This window comes from Salvelinus alpinus, chromosome 21, assembly GCF_045679555.1.
Source record: "Salvelinus alpinus chromosome 21, SLU_Salpinus.1, whole genome shotgun sequence".
In the NCBI taxonomy this organism is placed as follows: Eukaryota; Metazoa; Chordata; class Actinopteri; order Salmoniformes; family Salmonidae; genus Salvelinus; species Salvelinus alpinus.
The window spans coordinates 41,211,045-41,229,847 of record NC_092106.1 but is presented as its reverse complement, the minus strand read 5'-3'; the positions used below and the strand labels follow the sequence as shown (position 1 = coordinate 41,229,847).

At 45.3% G+C, this 18,803-nt stretch overlaps 1 protein-coding gene across 2 annotated transcripts in view; it reads left to right on the top strand.

Annotated features, from left to right (window-relative positions):
• The window catches only part of LOC139548331 (rho GTPase-activating protein 42), a 346,340-nt gene that overhangs the window by 297,543 nt on the left and 29,994 nt on the right, over nucleotides 1-18,803 (top strand). For both annotated transcript variants that reach the window (XM_071357947.1, XM_071357948.1), the window contains 6 exons: nucleotides 8,089-8,173; nucleotides 9,457-9,515; nucleotides 11,781-11,886; nucleotides 12,156-12,315; nucleotides 13,265-13,415; nucleotides 17,936-18,571. In XM_071357947.1, coding sequence (XP_071214048.1) covers nucleotides 8,089-8,173; nucleotides 9,457-9,515; nucleotides 11,781-11,886; nucleotides 12,156-12,315; nucleotides 13,265-13,415; nucleotides 17,936-18,571 — 1,197 coding nt within the window. The remainder of the gene's footprint in view (nucleotides 1-8,088; nucleotides 8,174-9,456; nucleotides 9,516-11,780; nucleotides 11,887-12,155; nucleotides 12,316-13,264; nucleotides 13,416-17,935; nucleotides 18,572-18,803) is intronic.

Sequence of the window (18,803 nt, the reverse complement as noted above, 5' to 3'; positions counted from 1 at the left end):
AGTGTGTGTATGTGTGTTGTGTTGTGTCGGTATGAGTGTGTGTGTGTGTTTGTGTTGTGTCGGTATGAGTGTGTGTGTGTATGTGTGTTTGTGTTGTGTCAGTGTGTGTGTGTGTGTGTTTGTGTGTTTGTTTTCTTATGTGTGTGTGTGTTTGTTGTCTTATGTGTGTGTGTGTGTGTGTGTTTGTTGTCTTATGTGTGTGTGTGTGTGTGTGTGTGTGTGTTCGTGTGTTTGTTGTCTTATGTGTGTGTTTGTGTGTTTGTTGTCTTGTGTGTGTGTGTGTGTGTGTGTGTGTGTGTGTGTGTGTGTGTGTGTGTGTGTGTGTGTGTGTGTGTGTGTGTGTGTGTGTGTGTGTGTGTGTGTGTGTGTGTGTGTGTTTGTTGTCTTATGTGTGTGTGTGTGTTTGTTGTCTTATGTGTGTGTGTTTGTGTGTTTGTTGTCTTATGTGTGTTTGTGTGTTTGTTGTCTTATGTGTGTTTGTGTGTTTGTTGTCTCATGTGTGTGTGTGTGTTTGTTGTCTTATGTGTGTGTGTGTGTTTGTGTGTTTGTTGTCTTATGTGTGTGTGTGTGTTTTTGTGTGTTTGTTGTCTTATGTGTGTGTGTGTGTTTGTTGTCTTATGTGTGTGTGTGTGTTTGTGTGTTTGTTGTCTTATGTGTGTGTGTGTGTTTGTTGCCTTATGTGTGTGTGTGTTTGTTGTCTTATGTGTGTGTGTGTGTGTGTGTTTGTGTTTGTGTGTTTGTTGTCTTATGTGTGTGTGTGTGTTTGTGTGTTTGTTGTCTTATGTGTGTGTGTGTTTGTTGTCTTATGTGTGTGTGTGTGTTTGTGTGTTTGTTGTCTTATGTGTGTGTGTGTTTGTTGTCTTATGTGTGTGTGTGTTTGTTGTCTTATGTGTGTGTGTGTTTGTTGCCTTATGTGTGTGTGTGTTTGTTGTCTTATGTGTGTGTGTGTGTGTGTGTTTGTGTTTGTGTGTTTGTTGTCTTATGTGTGTGTGTGTGTTTGTGTGTTTGTTGTCTTATGTGTGTGTGTGTTTGTTGTCTTATGTGTGTGAGTGTGTATATAGTGTGTATATATAGGTCTGGGTAACCATTTAATTAACTGTTTAGCAGCTGTCTCTGGGTAGAAGCTGTCTCGGAGATTGTTAGTCCGAGAGCCGATGGAGGCAGACTGAATAGTCTATGGCTTGGGTGGCTTCCTCTGACACGTCCTGATATTGAGGTCCTGGTTGGTTACAGATGTGAGTTTTACAGGGCGATAGTCATTTAGCTACCTTACCTTACCCTACGGTTACCTTGAGGTTCTTAGGAACAGGGGACAATGGTGTTTGAAACATGTTGGGATTACAGACTGGGACAAGGAGAGATTGAAAATGTCTGTGAAGACACTTGCCAGCTGATCTGCGCATGCTTTGAGAACTTGCCCTGGCATTCCGTCTGATCCGGCGGCTTTGTGAATGTTGACTGGTTCATTTGATTAATCCACGGAGCGCGAGACAACACTGTCAACCGGAAAAATAAGGAGCCTGTCATCGAAGCCAAAATAAATAAGGGCTCTCAGTGTATTCATCGAAGCCAAAATAAATAAGGGCTCTCAGTGTATCGAAGCCAAAATAAATAAGGGCTCTTAGTGTCATCGAAGCCAAAATAAATAAGGGCTCTCAGTGTCATCGAAGCCAAAATAAATAAGGGCTCTCAGTGTATCGAAGCCAAAATAAATAAGGGCTCTCAGTGTATCGAAGCCAAAATAAATAAGGGCTCTCAGTGTCATCGAAGCCAAAATAAATAAGGGCTCTCAGTGTCATCGAAGCCAAAATAAATAAGGGCTCTCAGTGTCATCGAAGCCAAAATAAATAAGGGCTCTCAGTGTCATCGAAGCCAAAATAAATAAGGGCTCTCAGTGTCATCGAAGCCAAAATAAATAAGGGCTCTCAGTGTCATCGAAGCCAAAATAAATAAGGGCTCTCAGTGTATCGAAGCCAAAATAAATAAGGGCTCTCAGTGTATCGAAGCCAAAATAAATAAGGGCTCTCAGTGTCATCGAAGCCAAAATAAATAAGGGCTCTCAGTGTCATCGAAGCCAAAATAAATAAGGGCTCTCAGTGTCATCGAAGCCAAAATAAATAAGGGCTCTCAGTGTCATCGAAGCCAAAATAAATAAGGGCTCTCAGTGTCATCGAAGCCAAAATAAATAAGGGCTCTCAGTGTCATCGAAGCCAAAATAAATAAGGGCTCTCAGTGTCATCGAAGCCAAAATAAATAAGGGCTCTCAGTGTCATCGAAGCCAAAATAAATAAGGGCTCTCAGTGTCATCGAAGCCAAAATAAATAAGGGCTCTCAGTGTCATCGAAGCCAAAATAAATAAGGGCTCTCAGTGTCATCGAAGCCAAAATAAATAAGGGCTCTCAGTGTCATCGAAGCCAAAATAAATAAGGGCTCTCAGTGTCATCGAAGCCAAAATAAATAAGGGCTCTCAGTGTCATCGAAGCCAAAATAAATAAGGGCTCTCAGTGTCATCGAAGCCAAAATAAATAAGGGCTCTCAGTGTATCGAAGCCAAAATAAATAAGGGCTCTCAGTGTCATCGAAGCCAAAATAAATAAGGGCTCTCAGTGTCATCGAAGCCAAAATAAATAAGGGCTCTCAGTGTCATCGAAGCCAAAATAAATAAGGGCTCTCAGTGTCATCGAAGCCAAAATAAATAAGGGCTCTCAGTGTCATCGAAGCCAAAATAAATAAGGGCTCTCAGTGTCATCGAAGCCAAAATAAATAAGGGCTCTCAGTGTCATCGAAGCCAAAATAAATAAGGGCTCTCAGTGTCATCGAAGCCAAAATAAATAAGGGCTCTCAGTGTCATCGAAGCCAAAATAAATAAGGGCTCTCAGTGTATCGAAGCCAAAATAAATAAGGGCTCTCAGTGTCATCGAAGCCAAAATAAATAAGGGCTCTCAGTGTATCGAAGCCAAAATAAATAAGGGCTCTCAGTGTCATCGAAGCCAAAATAAATAAGGGCTCTCAGTGTCATCGAAGCCAAAATAAATAAGGGCTCTCAGTGTCATCGAAGCCAAAATAAATAAGGGCTCTCAGTGTATCGAAGCCAAAATAAATAAGGGCTCTCAGTGTCATCGAAGCCAAAATAAATAAGGGCTCTCAGTGTCATCGAAGCCAAAATAAATAAGGGCTCTCAGTGTCATCGAAGCCAAAATAAATAAGGGCTCTCAGTGTCATCGAAGCCAAAATAAATAAGGGCTCTCAGTGTCATCGAAGCCAAAATAAATAAGGGCTCTCAGTGTCATCGAAGCCAAAATAAATAAGGGCTCTCAGTGTCATCGAAGCCAAAATAAATAAGGGCTCTCAGTGTCATCGAAGCCAAAATAAATAAGGGCTCTCAGTGTCATCGAAGCCAAAATAAATAAGGGCTCTCAGTGTATCGAAGCCAAAATAAATAAGGGCTCTCAGTGTCATCGAAGCCAAAATAAATAAGGGCTCTCAGTGTCATCGAAGCCAAAATAAATAAGGGCTCTCAGTGTCATCGAAGCCAAAATAAATAAGGGCTCTCAGTGTCATCGAAGCCAAAATAAATAAGGGCTCTCAGTGTCATCGAAGCCAAAACAAATAAGGGCTCTCAGTGTCATCGAAGCCAAAATAAATAAGGGCTCTCAGTGTCATCGAAGCCAAAATAAATAAGGGCTCTCAGTGTCATCGAAGCCAAAATAAATAAGGGCTCTCAGTGTCATCGAAGCCAAAATAAATAAGGGCTCTCAGTGTCATCGAAGCCAAAATAAATAAGGGCTCTCAGTGTCATCGAAGCCAAAATAAATAAGGGCTCTCAGTGTCATCGAAGCCAAAATAAATAAGGGCTCTCAGTGTCATCGAAGCCAAAATAAATAAGGGCTCTCAGTGTCATCGAAGCCAAAATAAATAAGGGCTCTCAGTGTATCGAAGCCAAAATAAATAAGGGCTCTCAGTGTCATCGAAGCCAAAATAAATAAGGGCTCTCAGTGTCATCGAAGCCAAAATAAATAAGGGCTCTCAGTGTCATCGAAGCCAAAATAAATAAGGGCTCTCAGTGTCATCGAAGCCAAAATAAATAAGGGCTCTCAGTGTCATCGAAGCCAAAATAAATAAGGGCTCTCAGTGTCATCGAAGCCAAAATAAATAAGGGCTCTCAGTGTCATCGAAGCCAAAATAAATAAGGGCTCTCAGTGTCATCGAAGCCAAAATAAATAAGGGCTCTCAGTGTATCGAAGCCAAAATAAATAAGGGCTCTCAGTGTCATCGAAGCCAAAATAAATAAGGGCTCTCAGTGTCATCGAAGCCAAAATAAATAAGGGCTCTCAGTGTATCGAAGCCAAAATAAATAAGGGCTCTCAGTGTCATCGAAGCCAAAATAAATAAGGGCTCTCAGTGTATCGAAGCCAAAATAAATAAGGGCTCTCAGTGTCATCGAAGCCAAAATAAATAAGGGCTCTCAGTGTCATCGAAGCCAAAATAAATAAGGGCTCTCAGTGTCATCGAAGCCAAAATAAATAAGGGCTCTCAGTGTATCGAAGCCAAAATAAATAAGGGCTCTCAGTGTCATCGAAGCCAAAATAAATAAGGGCTCTCAGTGTCATCGAAGCCAAAATAAATAAGGGCTCTCAGTGTCATCGAAGCCAAAATAAATAAGGGCTCTCAGTGTCATCGAAGCCAAAATAAATAAGGGCTCTCAGTGTCATCGAAGCCAAAATAAATAAGGGCTCTCAGTGTCATCGAAGCCAAAATAAATAAGGGCTCTCAGTGTCATCGAAGCCAAAATAAATAAGGGCTCTCAGTGTCAACGAAGCCAAAATAAATAAGGGCTCTCAGTGTCATCGAAGCCAAAATAAATAAGGGCTCTCAGTGTATCGAAGCCAAAATAAATAAGGGCTCTCAGTGTCATCGAAGCCAAAATAAATAAGGGCTCTCAGTGTCATCGAAGCCAAAATAAATAAGGGCTCTCAGTGTCATCGAAGCCAAAATAAATAAGGGCTCTCAGTGTCATCGAAGCCAAAATAAATAAGGGCTCTCAGTGTCATCGAAGCCAAAATAAATAAGGGCTCTCAGTGTCATCGAAGCCAAAATAAATAAGGGCTCTCAGTGTCATCGAAGCCAAAATAAATAAGGGCTCTCAGTGTCATCGAAGCCAAAATAAATAAGGGCTCTCAGTGTATCGAAGCCAAAATAAATAAGGGCTCTCAGTGTCATCGAAGCCAAAATAAATAAGGGCTCTCAGTGTCATCGAAGCCAAAATAAATAAGGGCTCTCAGTGTCATCGAAGCCAAAATAAATAAGGGCTCTCAGTGTCATCGAAGCCAAAATAAATAAGGGCTCTCAGTGTCATCGAAGCCAAAATAAATAAGGGCTCTCAGTGTCATCGAAGCCAAAATAAATAAGGGCTCTCAGTGTATCGAAGCCAAAATAAATAAGGGCTCTCAGTGTCATCGAAGCCAAAATAAATAAGGGCTCTCAGTGTCATCGAAGCCAAAATAAATAAGGGCTCTCAGTGTATCGAAGCCAAAATAAATAAGGGCTCTCAGTGTCATCGAAGCCAAAATAAATAAGGGCTCTCAGTGTATCGAAGCCAAAATAAATAAGGGCTCTCAGTGTCATCGAAGCCAAAATAAATAAGGGCTCTCAGTGTCATCGAAGCCAAAATAAATAAGGGCTCTCAGTGTCATCGAAGCCAAAATAAATAAGGGCTCTCAGTGTATCGAAGCCAAAATAAATAAGGGCTCTCAGTGTCATCGAAGCCAAAATAAATAAGGGCTCTCAGTGTCATCGAAGCCAAAATAAATAAGGGCTCTCAGTGTCATCGAAGCCAAAATAAATAAGGGCTCTCAGTGTCATCGAAGCCAAAATAAATAAGGGCTCTCAGTGTCATCGAAGCCAAAATAAATAAGGGCTCTCAGTGTCATCGAAGCCAAAATAAATAAGGGCTCTCAGTGTCATCGAAGCCAAAATAAATAAGGGCTCTCAGTGTATCGAAGCCAAAATAAATAAGGGCTCTCAGTGTCATCGAAGCCAAAATAAATAAGGGCTCTCAGTGTCATCGAAGCCAAAATAAATAAGGGCTCTCAGTGTATCGAAGCCAAAATAAATAAGGGCTCTCAGTGTCATCGAAGCCAAAATAAATAAGGGCTCTCAGTGTATCGAAGCCAAAATAAATAAGGGCTCTCAGTGTATCGAAGCCAAAATAAATAAGGGCTCTCAGTGTATCGAAGCCAAAATAAATAAGGGCTCTCAGTGTATCGAAGCCAAAATAAATAAGGGCTCTCAGTGTATCGAAGCCAAAATAAATAAGGGCTCTCAGTGTATCGAAGCCAAAATAAATAAGGGCTCTCAGTGTATCGAAGCCAAAATAAATAAGGGCTCTCAGTGTATCGAAGCCAAAATAAATAAGGGCTCTCAGTGTATCGAAGCCAAAATAAATAAGGGCTCTCAGTGTATCGAAGCCAAAATAAATAAGGGCTCTCAGTGTATCGAAGCCAAAATAAATAAGGGCTCTCAGTGTATCGAAGCCAAAATAAATAAGGGCTCTCAGTGTCATCGAAGCCAAAATAAATAAGGGCTCTCAGTGTATCGAAGCCAAAATAAATAAGGGCTCTCAGTGTCATCGAAGCCAAAATAAATAAGGGCTCTCAGTGTATCGAAGCCAAAATAAATAAGGGCTCTCAGTGTCATCGAAGCCAAAATAAATAAGGGCTCTCAGTGTCATCGAAGCCAAAATAAATAAGGGCTCTCAGTGTCATCGAAGCCAAAATAAATAAGGGCTCTCAGTGTATCGAAGCCAAAATAAATAAGGGCTCTCAGTGTCATCGAAGCCAAAATAAATAAGGGCTCTCAGTGTATCGAAGCCAAAATAAATAAGGGCTCTCAGTGTATCGAAGCCAAAATAAATAAGGGCTCTCAGTGTCATCGAAGCCAAAATAAATAAGGGCTCTCAGTGTCATCGAAGCCAAAATAAATAAGGGCTCTCAGTGTCATCGAAGCCAAAATAAATAAGGGCTCTCAGTGTATCGAAGCCAAAATAAATAAGGGCTCTCAGTGTATCGAAGCCAAAATAAATAAGGGCTCTCAGTGTATCGAAGCCAAAATAAATAAGGGCTCTCAGTGTCATCGAAGCCAAAATAAATAAGGGCTCTCAGTGTATCGAAGCCAAAATAAATAAGGGCTCTCAGTGTATCGAAGCCAAAATAAATAAGGGCTCTCAGTGTATCGAAGCCAAAATAAATAAGGGCTCTCAGTGTATCGAAGCCAAAATAAATAAGGGCTCTCAGTGTCATCGAAGCCAAAATAAATAAGGGCTCTCAGTGTCATCGAAGCCAAAATAAATAAGGGCTCTCAGTGTATCGAAGCCAAAATAAAAGCTATTTAGGTCATTTGGTAGTTCTGGTTCACTGGACATCTCACGGCTGGGTTTCCATTTGTAATCCATTATCGGATGCAAGCCCTGCCACATACGACGAGCGTCGGCCCTGCCATATCCACATACGACATGTGGCTCAGACGCTCGTAATAGGATTCCACCTTCCTCCTAGATTGTCCTTTTGCGTGTTTGATGTGTCAGCAGAGGTCGTAGAGGTCTATCTCTCTCTCTCTCTCTCCTTCTTTCTCTCTCTCTCTCTCTCTCTCTCTCTCTCTCTCTCTCTCTCTCTCTCTCTCTCTCTCTCTCTCTCTCTCTCTCTCTCTCTCCTTCTTTCTCTCTCCATATGTGTTACTTCTGTAACCTTAGTGACATCAGTTGGTCTGTATGGCTCTGTTTGGATTATGCTATGCTGTCTATCATCCACCTCAGAGGGACCTCTAGTTGTCACTGAAGTCAAAGTGAGAGAGTCAGCTGTGTCAAACAATGTATTGTTGTGTAGTTAATATATATCAAACTGAAAAAGGATAACTTGTAAGGCCAAACAAAGCCTTCATAACCCATAGACCTACGTAGATGCTTTACAAAGCCGTCATCAGTAAAGTCACACTGTATATTTTAAGTCCACTACTGAGCTGTGTTCTAGAACAGGTCAGGTCAGTCAGGTACAGTGTAATTGTGTAAATGGTTGTGTTGTTTTGTATCCCGTAGCAACCAAGGCTCCTGTTGATATGAACCTGGACCCAGACACCTGGGACAACAAGACCATCACCAGCGGCCTGAAGAATTACCTCAGGTACACACACACATACACACACACACACAGGTATATACATGCACACACACACACACACAGACGCATTCACACACACACACACACACACACACACACACACACACACACACACACACACACACACACACACACACACACACACACACACACACACACACAGAGATATGCATGGACCTAGTGAATGAGGTCATGTTGCCCTACCGGTTGCTCCCTGCTTCTCCCTGGCTAGGAATCATCATGACAGTGCTTAATGCCTTCCTGAAACCCTCCCACTGTTGGTCAACCAGTGTGTGTGTGGGTGTGTGTCTGCGTGTCTGCGTGTACGTGTGCGTGTGTGCGCACTTGCATACTCCCTGTCAAAGATTGTAAAGCCTGTTATTGGTGTAACCGTTATCTGGAGGGAGTTTTCACCATTGTTAAATCCATGTGAGAAAGTTGCATGCTGGGAAAAGGGTGGATAGTTGGGACGTACGCTGTCTCTCTTCTTTCTCCCTCCATGTTCTCTTTTCATCCACTAGGTGTCTCTCTTCTTTCTCCCTCCTCCATGTTCTCTTTTCATCCACCAGGTGTCTCTCTTCTTTCTCCCTCCTCCATGTTCTCTTTTCATCCACCAGGTGTCTCTCTTCTCCCTCCTTCATGTTCTCTTTTCATCCACCAGGTGTCTCTCTTCTCCCTCCTTCATGTTCTCTTTTCATCCACCAGGTGTCTCTCTTCTCCCTCCTTCATGTTCTCTTTTCATCCACTAGGTGTCTCTCTTCTCCCTCCTTCATGTTCTCTTTTCATCCACCAGGTGTCTCTCTTCTCCCTCCTTCATGTTCTCTTTTCATCCACCAGGTGTTTCTCTTCTCCCTCCTCCATGTTCTCTTTTCATCCACCAGGTGTCTCTCTTCTTTCTCCCTCCTTCATGTTCTCTTTTCATCCACCAGGTGTCTCTCTTCTCCCTCCTCCATGTTCTCTTGTCATCCACCAGGTGTCTCTCTTCTTTCTCCCTCCTTCATGTTCCCTTTTCATCCACTAGGTGTCTCTCTTCTCCCTCCTTCATGTTCTCTTTTCATCCACCAGGTGTCTCTCTTCTTTCTCCCTCCTTCATGTCCTCTTTTCATCCACTAGGTGTCTCTCTTCTCCCTCCTTCATGTTCTCTTTTCATCCACCAGGTGTCTCTCTTCTCCCTCCTTCATGTTCTCTTTTCATCCACCAGGTGTCTCTCTTCTCCCTCCATGTTCTCTTTTCATCCACTAGGTGTCTCTCTTCTCCCTCCTTCATGTTCTGTTTTCATCCACCAGGTGTCTCTCTGAGCCTCTGCTGACCTTTAAGCTCCACAAAGACTTCATCATGGCCGTCAGTAAGTAATAAAATGCGGAGAGAAACCACTAACCAAATCCTTAACGCTGACCTTAACCCTGACCCTATCCCTGACCTTAACCCTGACCCTAACACTTACCTTAACCCAGACCCTAACCCTGACCTTAACCCTGACCCTAACTCCTACCTTAACCCTGACCCTAACCCTTACCTTAACCCTGACCCTAACCCTTACCTTAACCCTGACCCTAACCCTTAGCTTAACCCTGACCCTAACACTTACCTTAACCCTGACCCTAATCCTGACCTTAACCCTGACCCTAACCCTTACCTTAACCCTGACCCTAACCCTTACCTTGACCCTAACCCTTACCTTAACCCTGACCTTAACCCTGACCCTAACCCTTACCTTGACCCTAACCCTTACCTTAACCCTTACCTTAACCCTGACCTTAACCCTGACCCTAGCTCTTACCTTAACTCTGACCCTAACCCTTACCTTAACTCTGACCCTAACCCTGACCTTAACCCTGATGCTAACCCTTACCTTAACCCAGACCCTAACCCTGACCTTAACCCTGACCCTAACTCCTACCTTAACCCTGACCCTAACCCTTACCTTAACCCTGACCCTAACCCTTACCTTAACCCTGACCCTAACCCTTAGCTTAACCCTGACCCTAACACTTACCTTAACCCTGACCCTAATCCTGACCTTAACCCTGACCCTAACCCTTACCTTAACCCTGACCCTAACCCTTACCTTGACCCTAACCCTTACCTTAACCCTGACCTTAACCCTGACCCTAACCCTTACCTTGACCCTAACCCTTACCTTAACCCTTACCTTAACCCTGACCTTAACCCTGACCCTAGCTCTTACCTTAACTCTGACCCTAACCCTTACCTTAACTCTGACCCTAACCCTGACCTTAACCCTGATGCTAACCCTTACCTTAACCCTGACCGTAACAATTACCTTAACCCTGACCCTAACCCTTACCTTAACCCTGAACCTAACCCTTACCCTAACCCTGACCTTAACCCTGACCCTAACAATTACCTTAACCCTGACCCTAACAATTACCTTAACCCTGACCCTAACAATTACCTTAACCCTGACCCTAACAATTACCTTAACCCTGACACTAACAATTACCTTAACCCTGACCCTAACCCTTACCTTAACCCTGACCCTAGCTCTTACCTTAACCCTGACCCTAACCCTGACCTTAACCCTGACCCTAGCTCTTACCTTAACCCTGACCCTAACAATTACCTTAACCCTGACCTTAACCCTGACCCTTACCTTAACCCTGACCCTAACCCTTACCTTAACCCTGATGCTTACCTTAACCCTGACCCTAACAATTACCTTAACCCTGACCCTAACCCTGACCTTAACCCTGACCCTAACCCTTACCTTAACCCTGACCCTAACCCTTACCTTAACCCTGATGCTAACAATTACCTTAACCCTGACCTTAACCCTGACCCTAACCCTTACCTTGACCCTAACCCTTACCTTAACCCTGACCCTAACCCTTACCTTAACCCTGACCCTAGCTCTTACCTTAACCCTGACCCTAACCCTGACCTTAACCCTGACCCTAGCTCTTACCTTAACCCTGACCCTAACAATTACCTTAACCCTGACCTTAACCCTGACCCTTACTTTAACCCTGACCCTAACCCTTACCTTAACCCTGATGCTAACCCTTACCTTAACCCTGACCCTAACAATTACCTTAACCCTGACCCTAACCCTGACCTTAACCCTGACCCTAACCCTTACCTTAACCCTGACCCTAACCCTTACCTTAACCCTGATGCTAACAATTACCTTAACCTGACCTTAACCCTGACCCTAACCCTTACCTTAATTAACCCTGACCCTAACAATTACCTCACGCTGACTAGGAACGCAGACTAGGAACGCTGACTAGGAACACTGACTTTTGTATTTTTTGGTGTGTTTTTGTTTTGTACTAAATTGCAAAATACAAAAAAAAAAAACGTTTCAATCAATTTAGAAATAGTCTACAATTGAATTTCCAAAATATTTTCCAAAATATTTTATCCTGACTCAATCTCCCCCCTCTCCCCATCCTCCCCCATCTCCTCCCCCTCCTCTCCCCCTCCTCCGCCCTCTCCCCTCCTCCCCATCTCTCCCCCATCTCCTCCCCCTCTCCCCTCCTCCCTCTCCCCCTCCACCCCTCTCCCCCTCTCCGCTCCTCCCACTCTCCCCCTCCTCTCCCCCTCCTCCCCCCTCTCCCCCCATCTCCCCCTACTCCCCCCTACCCAGAGTGTGAAGACCAGAACTACAGAGTTAGGGCCGTCCATGCCTTGGTCCACAAGCTGCCTGAAAGGAACAAGGAGATGATGGAGCTACTGATCAAACACCTCGTCACGTAGGTCTCTCCTAACTGACCAGTCTAAAATCACATCGTAAATCTATTGTTGTGTAGAGGGATGTCACACTTCACCCATCAGTCTCACAATCTGAAGGTCCTGCTACCTTAAGATGAATGCACTCTAACTAAGTCTCTCTGGATAAGAGAATCTGCTAAGTGACTCAAATGAAAACATTGGGTTCAATGTTCACGCGGGGGCACCAATAATGTAGTGTGATATAGGAACGTTACCATCCTGTCTGGTCTGTCTGTCTCCTGCCCCACAGAGTGTCCACCCACAGCCAGTTCAACCTGATGACGGTGTCCAACCTGGGCGTGATCTTCGGGCCCACGTTGATGAGGTCACAGGAGGAGACGGTGGCCGCCATGATGAACATTAAATTCCAGAACATCGTGGTAGAGATTCTCATCGAGAACTTTGACAAGGCAAGAGAGTTTCTGGTTTCTTTGACATCAGACTGAAATATTGAGCCTGTAAAAATATTTAGTTTGTTGGTAGCGCTCCTGGTCCTGGAAATACGTATATGTCATGTCTTGGGCCTATAGTAGGAGTTTTTAGGTATTTAGGTATATGTCATGTATTGGGCCTATAGTAGGAGTTTTTAGGTATTTAGGTATGTGTCATGTTTTGGGTCTATAGTAGGAGTTTTTAGGTATTTAGGTATATGTCATGTATTGGGCCTATAGTAGGAGTTTTTAGGTATTTAGGTATATGTCATGTCTTGGGCCTATAGTAGGAGTTTTTAGGTATTTAGGTATATGTCATGTCTTGGGCCTATAGTAGGAGTTTTTAGGTATTTAGGTATATGTCATGTCTTGGGCCTATAGTAGGAGTTTTTAGGTATTTAGGTATGTGTCATGTCTTGGGCCTATAGTAGGAGTTTTTAGGTATTTAGGTATGTGTCATGTTTTGGGTCTATAGTAGGAGTTTTTAGGTATTTAGGTATATGTCATGTCTTGGGCCTATAGTAGGAGTTTTTAGGTATTTAGGTATATGTCATGTCTTGGGCCTATAGTAGGAGTTTTTAGGTATTTAGGTATGTGTCATGTCTTGGGCCTATAGTAGGAGTTTTTAGGTATTTAGGTATATGTCATGTCTTGGGCCTATAGTAGGAGTTTTTAGGTATTTAGGTATGTGTCATGTTTTGGGTCTATAGTAGGAGTTTTTAGGTATTTAGGTATATGTCATGTCTTGGGCCTATAGTAGGAGTTTTTAGGTATTTAGGTATATGTCATGTCTTTGGCCTATAGTAGGAGTTTTTAGGTATTTAGGTATATGTCTGACCATGTGACCTAAGCAGGAAACACCCCAGACCCTAGCTAGTTACTGTAATGCTCAGTTAATAACAACTATTTTTCTCTCTCCCCTCTCCAGATCTTCCACCAGGCTCCAGACCCCAACGTACCTCTGCCCCAGCCCCAATCCCGACCAAGCTCACGCAGGAGCAGAGCCATCTGCCTGTCCACAGGCCCTAGGAAGCCTCGCAGCATCTACACCCCAACACTGTGCCTTGCAGATGCTGACAGTGAGTCCTACAGCGCTGACTATCCCTAGCACTGCAGGCAAATGCTGCATCTCAAATGATACCATATTCCCTATAGGCCTGTAAAACCCTTCACATTCTGATCTGGTCTTTCTAATCAGAGACTGATTTAGACCTGGGACACAAGGTGAGTGGAATTAATGATGTGGTAGAACAAAAAACTAGCAGCAGTCCGGATCACATAGGGTCATATTTGAATACCCCTGGAATAGGAGGTCATATCACTCTGCTAGCTAATCTGGCCCCGCTGCAGCGTTCATTACATATTCCCCTGGAATAGGGTCCCATATCACTCTGCTAGCTAATCTGGCCCTGCTGCAGCGTTCATTACATATTCCCCTGGAATAGGATCCCATATCACTCTGCTAGCTAATCTGGCCCTGCTGCAGCGTTCATTACATATTCCCCTGGAATAGGGTCCCATATCACTCTGCTAGCTAATCTGGCCCTGCTGCAGCGTTCATTACATATTCCCCTGGAATAGGGTCCCATATCACTCTGCTAGCTAATCTGGCCCTGCTGCAGCGTTCATTACATATTCCCCTGGAATAGGGTCCCATATCACTCTGCTAGCTAATCTGGCCCTGCTGCAGCGTTCATTACATATTCCCCTGGAATAGGATCCCATATCACTCTGCTAGCTAATCTGGCCCTGCTGCAGCGTTCATTACATATTCCCCTGGAATAGGGTCCCATATCACTCTGCTAGCTAATCTGGCCCTGCTGCAGCGTTCATTACATATTCCCCTGGAATAGGGTCCCATATCACTCTGCTAGCTAATCTGGCCCTGCTGCAGCGTTCATTACATATTCCCCTGGAATAGGGTCCCATATCACTCTGCAAGCTAATCTGGCCCTGCTGCAGCGTTCATTACATATTCCCCTGGAATAGGGTCCCATATCACTCTGCTAGCTAATCTGGCCCTGCTGCAGCGTTCATTACATATTCCCCTGGAATAGGGTCCCATATCACTCTGCTAGCTAATCTGGCCCTGCTGCAGCGTTCATTACATATTTCCCTGGAATAGGGTCCCATATCACTCTGCTAGCTAATCTGGCCCTGCTGCAGCGTTCATTACATATTCCCCTGGAATAGGGTCCCATATCACTCTGCTAGCTAATCTGGCCCTGCTGCAGCGTTCATTACATATTCCCCTGGAATAGGGTCCCATATCACTCTGCTAGCTAATCTGGCCCTGCTGCAGCGTTCATTACATATTCCCCTGGAATAGGGTCCCATATCACTCTGCTAGCTAATCTGGCCCTGCTGCAGCGTTCATTACATATTCCCCTGGAATAGGGTCCCATATCACTCTGCTAGCTAATCTGGCCCTGCTGCAGCGTTCATTACATATTCCCCTGGAATAGGGTCCCATATCACTCTGCTAGCTAATCTGGCCCTGCTGCAGCGTTCATTACATATTCCCAATGAGCTGTTTGTTTGTGTATTATCTCTTCATCGACCAGGGCACCATCAGAGAATACTAAACAGGACGTAGCCAGTAACGCTATTCTCTTTGCTACTGTAGTTGTAGTGCTACTACATTTAGCCACAGTAGTAATAATACTGTCTGCATCCCAACTGGCCCATAGGTCCCTGGTCAAAAGTAGTGCACTATATAGGGATCAGGGTGCCATAGGTCCCTGGTCAAAAGTAGTGCACTATATAGGGATCAGGGTGCCATAGGTCCCTGGTCAAAAGTAGTGCACTATATAGGGATCAGGGTGCCATAGGTCCCTGGTCAAAAGTAGTGCACTATATAGGGATCAGGGTGCCATAGGTCCCAGGTCAAAAGTAGTGCACTATATAGGGAACAGGGTGCCATAGGTCCCTGGTCAAAAGTAGTGCACTATATAGGGATCAGGGTGCCATAGGTCCCTGGTCAAAAGTAGTGCACTATATAGGGATCAGGGTGCCATAGGTCCCTGGTCAAAAGTAGTGCACTATATAGGGATCAGGGTGCCATAGGTCCCTGGTCAAAAGTAGTGCACTATATAGGGATCAGGGTGCCATAGGTCCCTGGTCAAAAGTAGTGCACTATATAGGGATCAGGGTGCCATAGGTCCCTGGTCAAAAGTAGTGCACTATATAGGGATCAGGGTGCCATAGGTCCCTGGTCAAAAGTAGTGCACTATATAGGGAACAGGGTGCCATAGGTCCCTGGTCAAAAGTAGTGCACTATATAGGGATCAGGGTGCCATAGGTCCCTGGTCAAAAGTAGTGCACTATATAGGGATCAGGGTGCCATAGGTCCCTGGTCAAAAGTAGTGCACTATATAGGGATCAGGGTGCCATAGGTCCCTGGTCAAAAGTAGTGCACTATATAGGGATCAGGGTGCCATAGGTCCCTGGTCAAAAGTAGTGCACTATATAGGGATCAGGGTGCCATAGGTCCCTGGTCAAAAGTAGTGCACTATATAGGGATCAGGGTGCCATAGGTCCCTGGTCAAAAGTAGTGCACTATATAGGGATCAGGGTGCCATAGGTCCCTGGTCAAAAGTAGTGCACTATATAGGGATCAGGGTGCCATAGGTCCCAGGTCAAAAGTAGTGCACTATATAGGGAACAGGGTGCCATAGGTCCCTGGTCAAAAGTAGTGCACTATATAGGGATCAGGGTGCCATAGGTCCCTGGTCAAAAGTAGTGCACTATATAGGGATCAGGGTGCCATAGGTCCCTGGTCAAAAGTAGTGCACTATATAGGGATCAGGGTGCCATAGGTCCCTGGTCAAAAGTAGTGCACTATATAGGGATCAGGGTGCCATAGGTCCCTGGTCAAAAGTAGTGCACTATATAGGGATCAGGGTGCCATAGGTCCCTGGTCATAAGTAGTGCACTATATAGGGATCAGGGTGCCATAGGTCCCTGGTCAAAAGTAGTGCACTATATAGGGAACAGGGTGCCATAGGTCCCTGGTCAAAAGTAGTGCACTATATAGGGATCAGGGTGCCATAGGTCCCTGGTCAAAAGTAGTGCACTATATAGGGATCAGGGTGCCATAGGTCCCTGGTCAAAAGTAGTGCACTATATAGGGATCAGGGTGCCATAGGTCCCTGGTCAAAAGTAGTGCACTATATAGGGATCAGGGTGCCATAGGTCCCTGGTCAAAAGTAGTGCACTATATAGGGATCAGGGTGCCATAGGTCCCTGGTCAAAAGTAGTGCACTATATAGGGATCAGGGTGCCATAGGTCCCTGGTCAAAAGTAGTGCACTATATAGGGATCAGGGTGCCATAGGTCCCTGGTCAAAAGTAGTGCACTATATAGGGATCAGGGTGCCATAGGTCCCTGGTCAAAAGTAGTGCACTATATAGGGATCAGGGTGCCATAGGTCCCTGGTCAAAAGTAGTGCACTATATAGGGATCAGGGTGCCATAGGTCCCTGGTCAAAAGTAGTGCACTATATAGGGATCAGGGTGCCATAGGTCCCAGGTCAAAAGTAGTGCACTATATAGGGATCAGGGTGCCATAGGTCCCTGGTCAAAAGTAGTGCACTATATAGGGATCAGGGTGCCATAGGTCCCTGGTCAAAAGTAGTGCACTACGTATTGAATAAGATGCCATTTGAGATGCATTCACTGTGTTTTGTATCAGTAGTCGGTCATTCAGCAGGTGTTAATGATGCTGTGTGTTCCTGCTCTCTGGTCCTTGTAACAGGTGACACGTCCAGCAGGTGTTAATGATGCTGTGTGTTCCTGGTCCTTGTAACAGGTGACACGTCCAGCAGGTTTTAATGATGCTGTGTGTTCCTGCTCTCTGGTCCTTGTAACAGGTGACACGTCCAGCAGGTGTTAATGATGCTGTGTGTTCCTGGTCCTTGTAACAGGTGACACGTTCAGCAGGTGTTAATGATGCTGTGTGTTCCTGCTCTCTGGTCCTTGTAACAGGTGACACGTCCAGCAGGTGTTAATGATGCTGTGTGTTCCTGGTCCTTGTAACAGGTGACACGTCCAGCAGGTGTTAATGACGCTGTGTGTTCCTGGTCCTTGTAACAGGTGACACTTCCAGCAGGTGCTAATGATGCTGTGTGTTCCTGGTCCTTGTAACAGGTGACACGTCCAGCAGGTTTTAATGACGCTGTGTGTTCCTGGTCCTTGTAACAGGTGACACTTCCAGCAGGTGTTAATGATGCTGTGTGTTCCTGGTCCTTGTAACAGGTGACACGTTCAGCAGGTGTTAATGACGCTGTGTGTTCCTGGTCCTTGTAACAGGTGACACGTTAAGCAGGTGTTAATGATGCTGTGTGTTCCTGGTCCTTGTAACAGGTGACACGTTCAGCAGGTGTTAATGATGCTGTGTGTTCCTGGTCCTTGTAACAGGTGACACGTTCAGCAGGTGTTAATGATGCTGTGTGTTCCTGCTCTCTGGTCCTTGTAACAGGTGACACGTTCAACAGGTTTTAATGATGCTGTGTGTTCCTGCTCTCTGGTCCTTGTAACAGGTGACACGTTCAGCAGGTTTTAATGATGCTGTGTGTTCCTGCTCTCTGGTCCTTGTACAGGTGACACATTCAGCAGCAGTCCAGGCAGCACCCCCTTGGGAAGCATGGAGTCCCTCTCCTCTCACTCCTCTGAGCAGAACAGCTCCTCCAAGACCACTGCCACTTCCTCCCACCACCAGCCCAAAGACAAGGCTTCCCATCCCCCTGGCCTGTGGTTGGGGATGGGGCAGGGGACGAGCCAGTGGCTGGGGATGGGGCAGGGGACGAGCCTGGAGCAGGGGATGGGTCAGGGGACCAGCCTGAAGCATGGGATGGGGCAGGGGACCAGCCTGAAGCAGGAGATGGGTCAGGGGACCAGCCTGGGGCAAGAGATGGGTCAGGGCCCAACCCTGGGTCTCCGTCGCTCCCCCTCCCAGCTCTCTTCCAACGGGCCAGGGAAGGGAAGCATCCCATCCTGCCTCAGCAGCCCAGAGTCTAGCTCCAGGGAAGACGTGGAGACAGGGAGGACAGACGGGGAGTCGGAGGGAGATGCTCTGAGTCTGTCCTCAACCAGTACCACAGCTACACCCAGGGGGTCCATCGGCCCGAAGAAAGCCCCCCACTCACAGACGGATCTCCGGCCGGTGCCCGTGACCCAACTGACCCAGCTGAACCGCTCAGCCGCCCCCTCTCTGAGGTCACTGTATATCTCTGAAGGTAAGAGTCCAACATATCTCTTCAAATCAATTCTCTGTGGGGCCATACTTGCGAAACATTAGAAAAGTTTACGTTTTAGTTTAAGTTCAAGTATCAGCGATATTAAAATCGTTGGCGAAGTTGCACGTGATCAAAGACTACATGTTAGCTGTTCTGATTAAATACTGTAACGTGACTCCTTGTAACCTGGCTCCTTGTAACCGGGCTCCCTGTAACCTGGCTCCCTGTAACC